The sequence below is a fragment of the Chelon labrosus genome, assembly GCF_963514085.1.
Source record: "Chelon labrosus genome assembly, chromosome: 16".
NCBI classification, from domain to species: Eukaryota; Metazoa; Chordata; class Actinopteri; order Mugiliformes; family Mugilidae; genus Chelon; species Chelon labrosus.
Genome location: NC_140349.1, coordinates 8,745,887 through 8,757,066, shown reverse-complemented (window position 1 = coordinate 8,757,066; position 11,180 = coordinate 8,745,887). Strand labels below are relative to the sequence as shown.

At 43.3% G+C, this 11,180-nt stretch overlaps 1 protein-coding gene across 2 annotated transcripts; it reads right to left on the bottom strand.

The window, feature by feature from the left end:
* Positions 1–97: 97 nt before the first annotated feature.
* Positions 98–10,218, bottom strand: LOC311501419 (sialidase-1-like). 2 transcript variants are annotated; one of them, XM_084563226.1, is made up of 7 exons: positions 9,939–10,218; positions 9,395–9,584; positions 8,814–9,076; positions 6,707–6,889; positions 5,317–5,536; positions 1,674–1,910; positions 98–1,570 (listed from the first exon to the last, which is right to left on the bottom strand). In XM_084563226.1, exons 1-6 carry the CDS (start codon positions 10,023–10,025, stop codon positions 1,690–1,692), a joined length of 1,164 nt encoding a protein of 387 aa, XP_084419352.1. In that variant the 5' UTR covers positions 10,026–10,218; the 3' UTR covers positions 98–1,570; positions 1,674–1,689. The 2 variants fall into 2 exon arrangements, with proteins under 2 accessions (XP_084419352.1, XP_084419351.1); XM_084563225.1 differs by having other exon boundaries at positions 98–1,910.
* Between the last annotated feature and the right edge of the window lie 962 nt (positions 10,219–11,180).

Below are 11,180 nucleotides of genomic sequence, written 5' to 3'. Positions count from 1 at the left end.
ATTTACTTGTCCTTTACATTCAAGAGTTTTACGAATTGTAAAATATACGGCCACAACATTACTTATATGTTGTTATAAAATATAGTTTATACACACATACTGTAATGTCCGACCGGACGTTGATGATGCGGTGTGGATGGCAAACCTTTATTGACACTGGAGCCTCTGATGGACAAGGGTAGTTAGAGCACCATTCATAGGGAAGAGGAAGGGGACAAAAACAGTCCAACCTCAACAACAGGTAAGTGTCACTTCTCCTAGTGTGCAGGAGGAGTGAAACCAAGAAAGTACAAATGAATATATAGCTCCTACATTCATGTAAAAAAGAGCAATATTCTCTTTTTATTATCATCCTAATTTAATGGGACACAGCATAAACAGTTTATGTTGGAACATCCAGCCTGTTGATTTTATTTTTAAAATATATTAAAGTAGAACATTGGTAAAATGAGATGTAATATGAGAGAGACATTCAGGAAAATACACAAGAGTGACATTCAAATTACTCTTCATATCTGAGATATGTAGGTTTAAACCAAGCTCATCTATTACACAACAGAAATAAAAAAAAGTCTCTCCATCACATATTTTATGAAAAAGAAAAATTTGTAAGTGTGCTCGACAATGGTTGGATTTATTTTCATTTATGATACAATGAACGAAGCAATATGTATCTGTCAGGAACAATTTATTTATGCTACAGACATAGAAGATCCTGAACCCAGCTTCACCTTCACTCCCAAATCTACACTTGCATGCCAAAACATTAGGTACATCCAACTTCATTCCTGTTATAATGTTGAAACAATGTAAGAAAGGTGGTAATTCAACTGTGTGACCAGTTTGAAGGATGTCGTTTGTGGTGCCGTTAACCTGTTACACAATAAAGTGTTATTTACCCTGGTCCACTGACTACGATGTGGTTGTCAAATTAACTGTAACGTGCTGATACAACACAATACACTTCAATAGTCTGTTATTTCAAACATATGTTGAAAGAATTCATTTTTCACTAGTGTACCTAATTTACTGGCAAATTGAAGTATAGACTGATTACAAAAAAAAAAAAGGAAAGAAACCCCATAATATATTTCGCATAAGTACAAAAGAAGCTACTTTGGCCATGTTATGCATGACACACTCACCCATTCACATTCATTGCAATGAGACACACACACACATCTGATTTAAAAATCGTCACACTGTTAAAATAATCGCCCAAGTCATTTTTTGTCAAAATTGTTTTTTTTGCATAAATTATTTCCTCATGACGCCGGCCACCTATGGTAAAATTTCCTACATCCTCAGTTGATCAGATCATGTGATTTTACCCCTTTAAGATAGTGGCCTATGCCAAGTGTGTGCCTTAAGCGGATTTGCATTTTTGTGTTTCCTGAAAAACTTGAAAAAATTAGTTAGGCGATTATTTTAACAGGGTGACGAAATTGCAAAATACAGAAAATTCAAGTGCTGAATTATAACAAAAAAGGCTTTTAACGTTTTAAGCACTGGCCCGTATATAAATGAAGTAGGCTACTTCTCTTCCTCTTTTTCCCTTAAAGGCTTGAATCTGGTAGACAAACACAAGGTGAGATCAAAACAAGAGTCGTGCTGTGATATAATAAATCTATCAAGGTTGCATTGTTACTCATACATGACCTCTTTCTCCTCACCTCCTGCCCATGTGCTCTACTGGCCGCCATACAGGTGGATCTTGACGAAGGAGACGGTCTCGTAATAGTCCTTATGGCCCTTCTCATAAATGACAAAGATGTGCTTCCGGTCCTGTACAGACCCACTGTCCAGTGACGTAATGCTGGAGTAGCCGCTGGGTCCCGCCCATATCTGGAGACTTTCATCCACCCAAGACATACCATTCGTCAGCGACCACCGTAAGGTTAGGTTTACTCCTGAGAGATAAAGCAATTTAATTTAACAAGGGCAATTGTGTTTATTTCAGCCGGAATATTCCCAATTAATGTGGCTATTGTGCCCCTATAGATCATGCTAAATTTGCACTCTTCATGCAGGTCAGTGCATCTACAGCAAAAATGCTCCTCGGGTTTCACTGAAACACATGTAATTACAGATTTGCCTCATAAGATATTGTTTTCTCAGATAAAGTCAGCCTCATGCATGTAAAGGAACCAGCAGATGAATATGCAGAGGCACTCTTGGATGGAGATAACTAATGCAGATAGAAAAATGGCCGTTCCAAGCAACTATTGTCTTATTTACTTACTAATAAATAGCTAACAAAGAAGAAATAAACATGGGAAATTCAATCTACTGCGTCACCTTATCGTGGTGGATCAGTTTGAGTGTCCTAATGACCCTAGGAGCTATGCACTCTGGGGCAATTTGCCCCTGGTAGGGTCTCCCAAGGCAGACTGGTCCTAGGCAAAGGGCCAGACAAAGAACGGTCCAGAAGACCCTTTATGAAGAAAAAGACTAAGAGTCCGTGTACCCGGCCCAGAGGGTTACCGGGGCCCCATCCTGGAGCCAGGCCTGGGGCTGGGGCTCGTGGGCGAGCACCTGGTGGCTGGGCCTTTGCCCATGGGGTCCGGCCGGGCCCAGCCCGAACAGGAGACATGCCTCCCTGTAGGCCCACCACCCGCAAGAGGAGCATAAAGGGTCCGGTGCATTGTGGATTGGGTAGCAGACCAAGGCGAGGGTCTTGGCAGTCTGATCCTTGGTTATGGAAGCTGGCTTTTGGGACATGGAATGTCACCTCTCTGGCGTGGAAGGAGCCGGAACTTGTGGAAGAGGCTGAGCGCTATCGACTAGATATAGTCGGCCTCACCTCGACACATAGCGTTGGGTCTGGAATAGGACTGAACGATATGGACAAAATTTCATATCTCGATATTTATGCCAGATATCTCGATATCGAGCGTCCGAACCATTATTTTAAAGCCCTCTTTCGAGACTGTGTACACGGGTACCATGTCTTTTGCAATGTGGTATGTTATAGCGTCTGTGATGCCTGGTGGATGTCGACTCATACGGTGTAACGCTACTGAACGCATCAGCAATCAAACTTTGATTGGGCTTCTTTTGGGATGACTGAGAAGTCCCCGTTGTTTCTCTCATTGCAATACAGTCTTCGTGCAGCATGCGATGGTGTTGTTTCAGGTGGTGAAACATGTTTGTTGTGCTACCTTGCTTTGTTGCATAGGCGCCGAACAGCAGTTCAGAGTACCCACCCTTTTTGGAGGCCCTAGGACGGACACTGGATGCGCCCCAACTGGGGACTCCATTGTCCTGCTGGGAGACTTCAACGCTCATGTGGGCAATGACAGCGTGACCTGGAGGGGCGTGACTGGGAGGAATGGCCTACCTGATCTGAACTCGAGCGCTGTTCAGTTATTGGACTTCTGCAGGAGTTGCAGTTTGTCCATAACTAACACCATGTTCGAACATAAGGTTGTTCATCGGTGCTCTTGGCACCATGTCAGCCTAGGTCGTAGGTCGATGATTGACTTTATAGTCATATCATCTGACCTGCGACCGTATGTTCCGGACACTCGGGTAAAGAGAGGAACAGAGCTGTCAACTGATCACTACCTGGTGGAGAGTTGGATCAGATGGCAGAGGAAGACGCCACACTGACCTGGTAGGCCCAAATGAGTGGTGAGGGCCTGTTGGTAACGCCTGGTGGAAGAACCTGTCAAGATGGTCTTCAACTCCCACATCTGGCAGAGCTTCAATCGCGTCCTGGGCGGCGGTGGGGGACACTGAGTCTGAATGGGCCATGTTCCGCTGTTGCAAGTTGCGGCTGCTGCAAGTTGCGGCTGCAAGGTCGCGGCTGCAAGGTCGCTGGTGCTGGTCACGGTGGTAATCCCCGAACCTACTGGTGGCCACCGGAGGTGAGGTGAGCCGTCAGGCTGAAGAAGGAGGCCTACAGGGCATGGCTGGTCTGTGGGTCTCCTGAAGCAGCTGACCGGTACCGGATGGCTAGGTGGTCCGCGGTGAGGGCAGTCGCTGAGGCAAACACTCGGGCGTGGGAGGAGTTCAGTGAGGCTATGGAAGAAGACTATCGATCAGCTCCGAAGAGGTTCTGGCAAACCGTCCAACGCCTCAGAGGGGAAGGCTGCAACTCACTTACACTGAGGTAGTGAAACAACTCCGCGGCGACAGAGCTCTGGGAACGGATGAGATCCGCCCTGGGTATCTCAAGGCTCTGAATGTTGTAGGGCTGTCCTGGCTGACACCTCTCTGCAACATTGCGTTTACAGTACCTCTGGAGTGGCAGACCAGGGTGGTGGTCCCCATCTTTAAAAAAGTGGACCAGAGGGTGTGGTCCAACTATAAGGGGATCACACTCCTCAGCCTCCCCGGCAAGGTCTATGCCAGGGTGTTGGAAATGAGGGCCCTGTGGGGGGTGCTCCGGGAGTATGAGGTAGATGACCCCTTACTAAGGGCCATTCAGTCCCTGCACCAAAGGAGTGCGAGTTTGGTCCATGTAGCCAGTAGTAAGTCGGACCTGTTCCCAGTGAGGGTTGGTCTCTGCAATGGCTGCCCTTTGTCACCGGTTCTGTTCATAATTTTTATGGACAGAATTTCTAGGCTAAGCCGGGTGGGAGAGGGTGTCGGGTTCAGTGATCGGAGGATCTCGTCCCTGCTTTTTGCAGATGAAGTGGTCCTCTTAGCTTCATCAAACAACGACCTCCAGCTCTTGATGGGGCGGTTCGCAGCCGAGTGTGAAGCGGCTGGGATGAAGATCAGCACGTCCAAGTCTGAGGCCATGGTCCTCAGTCGGAAAAGGGTGGATTGCCCACTCCGGGTCGGAGCCGGGTCTCAATTTACCAGTCGATCTACGTTCCAACCCTCACCTATGGTCATAACCTTTGGGTAATGACCGAAAGAAGCCTCCCGGACGCCTCCCGGGAGAGGTATTTCGGGCATGTCCCACCGGAAGGAGACCTCGGGGCCGACCCAGGACACGATGGAGGGATTATATCTCTCGCCTGGGGGTTCCTCCGGAGGAGCTGGCTGAAGTGGCTGGGGAGAGGGCTGTCTGGGATTCCCTGCTGAAGTTGCTGCCCCCGCGACCCGGACCCGGATAAGTGGGAGAAAACAAAATGAAACGAAATGAAAACAATCTACTGCATATCTTAGTCCCTTGTAGGGCTTTGCCTCTCATCCAAGTAGCTTCTTGGAGTTTTTTCAAGAAACCCATCAACAGTTGCACTTGTTTCACTGTTGTTTTTTGGATATCTCTTACCAGGACGGCTGAAAACATTCACAGACATGTATTTCTAATGGTAACAGAGTTTGGAGGAAGAGGAGATTGTGACTCTTTGCGGTTCTTACTTTTCTGGTCATTGGACGGGTTGGTGAAGTAGAGCACTCCATCTTTTTGCAGCGCTCCGGCTGCTACCACAGGATCCACCAGCTTGGTATCAAAGGTCAGATTATCTATGGGCAGGGTCAACCCTCCGTCGTAGCTTCTCACCACCATGCGACACCGACAGTGGTAGCTGTTCTGGTTCCGCACGTTGATGACGATGCTGCCGTCCGTCATCTCAACTGGCTGCACAAGGAAAGAGATGTAGGAAAGGACATCTAATTGTGATTTCAGATCGGTTTAAAAGTTTAAACAACCACTGACTGATACTGTATGTGATTAATTATGAGACCTTGGTATCACTGCAGAAAACAAAGCCAATGAGGTAAGAAGTTTTAAAATTAAAAAAAGAAAAAAATGACAGCAGCATTTTTTGCCCACTAGAGGGCAGAAGACCTACATACAACTAACTAGTGTAGTTACCAACTTCCTACAGGTCAGCTATAGAGAGCATCCTGTCCTACCGCTGCACTGTGTGGTTCAGCAGCTGCACAGAGGACACGAAGTCGGCAATGCAAACCATCGGCTCACCATTACCACCCCCATATTTATTCCCCAGTCCACCTACCTCAATAGGCATATTTGCACGAACATAGATACCATTTGCACTATTGTTTAATTGTTTACCGTTTTAAAATGCTGCTTTTTTCCATCATTGTACCAATTACATTCATTTTTGTGATATTGCATGCTTTTATTGTATATAAAGTATGCTATTGTGTATATAGCTGCTCTAGTTTTTCTATCTTTATGGTGCTATAGTTTCTATTTTTTATTGCTCCTGAACCAAAAAAACTGCCAAACTGTATTTCGTTGTTTTCCCTGACTTCCTTTGGTGCTTGGTAGACAGTTTACAAAAAGCTGATCCGATCTCTTTTTCTTTTTAAAAAATACATTTGTCAAGGTCGTAAATTTCTTGCCAACTGCTGCCAGAAGATGTCTTAATGAAAGTACTAAGAATTATAGTAACTCTGCACCGTGCAAAACTAAAACAAAAGTTCTGAAATAAGAGAAATATTATACGACTGCAGCGTTTAATGAAGTGGCATGTTTAGCTTCTCTTTGAGTATGACTCATTTCCCGTGCAAACCTATCCAGTATAGTAAGAGAGGTGCCAGTAATCGGGAATCAGTCATTGTGGTTTTGCTTTGTTCTGCCTTTACCCTGGACAGTATATCTAAGTACTAAGGATTTCTTACATATTCATGAATTGTTGGAATAAAATAACTATGCCTAGAACCTAGAAACTTAAATGTTTCAATTAGCAAAGCTTTAGTTTTGCAGTTCTTATAGCCAGTATTGACCAGTAATACAAGGTCAACTCATGTCCGCATTGTAACGTGACAGCGAACACACCTGGCATTCGTCAGGGTTGAAGTCATGTGCTTTCTTCGGCTGGTTGTACGGGATGCTTTTCAGCGCTGCACCGTTGTACCAGTTACGTCCGTGGTCGTCGCTCAGGATGCAGAAAACACCGTCGCCCTCGATGGTTCCATGTCCACAAACCACCAGTCGTCCCTTTGCTGGCTCGTAACGCTTCTGTAGTTAAAAAGACACAAAAAGGATGTCACACAGAGGCATGGGTGTCAACATGTTAAAATGAAAATACACTTAGTGTCATCTCTAGTCTTCCTGACTGTCATCTTGCTTAATAAAAACAATATAAAAAGTTTTTATAAAAAGGGCCTATAAAAATAACAGTATAATCATGACAAATATGTCATAAAATAAACCCAGAATAACATTTTTAATCTAAATGGGCCCTAATTCAAGTGAAGGTTGAGTTTGCAAAAACCAGCAGGGATGTTCACAAAACATAATAGCTCATAATAGCTGATAATGGCTCATGGAGAGGAATTAGCAATTATGGCTCGCATTTGATTATATATAATGATCCTGGGGCAGCAAACGTTGCAGTCTGTTTTAAATGCATTCAATGCGTTTGTTCTAAGAATCCAAAAATAAGGCTATCCGTCGAAATATTAGGAAACTGCTTCAAGTTGTGCATTTTCACAATTATCACCTACACCAGTACTGTTTTCTTTCCATCTACCAGCTCGGCCACAAACAGATGCTTCCAGATAAAAGGAGCTTTTTCGACTGCGCTTGCCGCTTTAGTGCTTTATCTGGAGGTTTAAAGCTCTCGGTTCTAAAATAAAATGAGATAAAAATAACATAAGGTAAGCTCACCGCTTATTTATACCACAGACGGGAAATGTGCAGAGTTCAGTAACGCATCTTGAGACAAAATGGGTGTGATAACGGCTTGAGTTCTACTCGGAAATGGTAAAGTGTGATAATATGACAAATAGAGCACACACTTAAATTTGTAAAGAGCTTTTTAGCTAAAATCCATTTTACTGCTCACCACATCCACAGCAGTTCAGTGCTTGGTTCCTGTCTTGCTTCCCCAAAATGGGAGCGCACTGACCGCCATCTACTCTTGGAGCATTCAAAATAGAAGAATGAAATCTTCAAACCTAAGATTAAGACAATCTAACATCGCCATCAACAATACAAGCAATTCTGTCAAACACCTGGGAATATGAAACACAGCTTTGAAGAAGAAGAAGAAAATGCGATTGAGGTTCTCAAGTGACTCTGGAATGCACGTCTAACATTTTATAGGCCCTCCATAAAACCAAGGATGTCAGATCTCTGCATTTCTCGTGGTAAACCTCCAAGATCTTTTTCTCTTGACACAGAACTTGAATAAGTAACAACAAGCCTGGTACGATTGCTGAAACCAGACCGACACCTGGATTCCACTCAACCATCGCACCGAGGGGGGATGGGATGGTTTGAATGTGCACACTTACACACTGCCTGGGCAAAGTCGCCACCTGGATTTAACTAAGCAAATAGGTACGAGCCTCCTATTGGATAATTACTGCATGGATGATCATCTTTCAGCTGGCAACAAGTTATTTAACCCCAACTGATGCAATGAGTAGCTTCTCATTTCTTAAACAACCACGTCGAAAGACATCCTGTGGTCGTGGAAAAGGATGCTAGTTTGTTTGAGAAGGGTCAAATCATTGGCATGCATCAAGCAGAGAAAACATCTAATGAGATTGAAGAAACTACTAAAATTGGGTTAAGAACTGTCCAACGCATTATTAAAAACTGGAAGGATAGTGGGGAACCATCGTCTTTGAGGAAGAAATGTGGTCGGAAAAAAATCCTGATTGATTGTGATCTGTGATCACCTAAACGTTTGGTGAAATCAAATCAAAGAAAAACAACAGTAGAACTCAGGGCTATGTTTAATAGTGAAAGTAAGAGCATTTCCACACGTACAATGTGAAGGGAACTCAAGGGACTGGGACTGAACAGCTGTGCAGCCTTAAGAAAACCACTAATCAATGAGGCTAACCGGCTTCAATTTGCTCGAGAGCATAAAGTTTGGACCAAAACTACATTTTCAGTAGCGGATAACCACAGTACCTTCGTACTCTCTCACCTGGATGCCGAAGCCCGGCCCGGCCAGAAAGGCCTTGGCTCCGAGCTGGACCGAGAGGTCTCTGGGCGTGCTCCAGCTGAGGCCGTCGTCCCTGCTCTCCACCATCATTGTGCTGGATGGGCTGCAGTAGTAGTGGTGGAAGCAGTAGCTGTAGATCAGAATCACTGAGCCCACCTCCTCGTCCACCACCACGGAGCCCAGATTCAGTCCGTCCGGCACCAGTCCATCGTCCACGATAAAGGAGGTCGGGGACCAGGTGGCTCCTGAAGGGAAGATAGATCAGGACAACCTTTACATCATATACTTTAATATTTTACGTTTCATTTATTTGTTGGGTCAGTTTTCTCACAGTTTCTGCTTTTGTGTACATATGTTTAAACTGTCATCAGGCAGTTTCCTTAATGTTTTGTAAAATCATTTGAGAAATACTGAGCAGCTTTTACGCAAACGATGACATTAGTTCTTGACTTTCAGAAACAATAAAAGGAATGTAAACAATAATATGAGGTTTTCCCCATTTATGAGCGTTGTGTTGAGCTTGTGCATGTGTACAATCTGCGTGTTTGTGGCGGTGCTCCTGCCTTTGTCCGTGGACCGCCGCATTGCAATAAACTTTGCCCCAACATCGCCGAATGACAACTTCCTTGCTTCAGCGAAAGCCAGCAGGCTTCCCTTTGGGGTGAAGGTGAGCAGAGGGATCCTGTAGGTGTTCACCTCCCCCTGGACTCCGCTCACCCACAGCAGCTGCTCGTCATACACCAGAGGGTTGATCTGAAAGAGGACGGAGAGTGAAGACGGGGACAAAATAGGCTGACTAATGGGGAAAGTTGTCCCTGGCCGATCCAGTTAGGGCAGGAGTTATATCTCATGAGGAATCAGGTGTCAAATTACAATGTCAGGTGATGGCCTTACTTTCAGTTCAGTTAATACATTGGTAAACATTAACCATGAGGCCACAGTAAGGTAAAACTAAACAAAAAGTTTGCTTAATTTAAAAATCAACATGCAAAGGATGGACAAAGATAAGAGAAACACACAAAAAAATGTGGAAATCAAGTTAAATCCCTTCTTTAGATTAAACATTCACTAGTTGTGTGCAGCCAGGCTAATCGGAGTTTCTTGTACCTGCAGGGAACCGCTGACACAAACACAGAGAGACAACGCGGCGGAGAGCAGGAGGGACAGTGCGGCGAGCCGGCTTCCTGATTCCATGATTTATCTCCTTCCTGAAACTTTCTTCTTTACTCCGGCAGACAGCTAACATCCAAACGAGGAGACGGGGGTCGAAATAAATCCACAAAAGCAAAAACAAGCAGAGGGATACAGACGGAAACCACCTCCTCTCGTCATCTCATTGCGAGCCCAGACAGTCGAGTTAGTCATATACGTCACGAAACAAAATAAGGAAAAGAAAGTATAGACAATTATACTCTATTTTTTTTTTATTATTATTGATTGATTTTAAAAACGAGTATAACTACGTTTTGAGTATGTTTTTTTTATTTTATATTTTATTTATGTAATAAATTTATTTTCTCATTTAATTCAATCGTCCTTTACATTTAACAATTTTATTTTAATTGTAAAATATACGGCCACAGCATTACATATATGTGGTTATAAAATATAGTTTATACACACAAATCTTTTATACTGTTGCGTGTTAATAATTTTAATATCTTTATTAATATTTCTATGGTGTTTTAAACCTGCTCGCATGCAAAACGTTGACTGCATTTACTACTTTTATCCACACTGTGGCACTCTATTACAGTGCAAAGTACTGTAATGTAGTATGCAGACTTTAGAGGCGATACACTTTGTTGTTGAGGGAGATAAATATCTTGATTTTATCATTAAACGAAGATCAGTAAGTGGAGCTGCTACAGCTTTGTAGTTGCATACTTTTGTTACAAAAACAAAAACAAATTTAAAGTCTTTTTCCACTATTATACTTGTTTAGGATGTTTGATTTAGACTTATTTAGTGACATTTTTAATGCCACTTATTCTTCGATATGAAACTTACAGAGTAACACACATACACACTGATATTTTACAGTGAAACAGGACTTTTCTTTTGTTATGGTTGCTATTATTTCCATAAACACACATCAGATAGAAGTGATTCTTTTAGTATTTTCATGTGTTTTGAAATATGTCTGTGTGGGATCTTCTTTACAGACCTTTTAGGGTTAAAAGTAATCATGTTTTCGAATTACTTGGCAGTTAAATAAGAATATGCAATATACTGTTTGTATTTTAAGGTTAAAATATTCACTGATGGACAGTGGGCTGCTGTGACGCTGCATTTTCCTTCTCCATTTATGTCTGGATGTATGGTCTGGAGATTTAGTATTTATGTCCT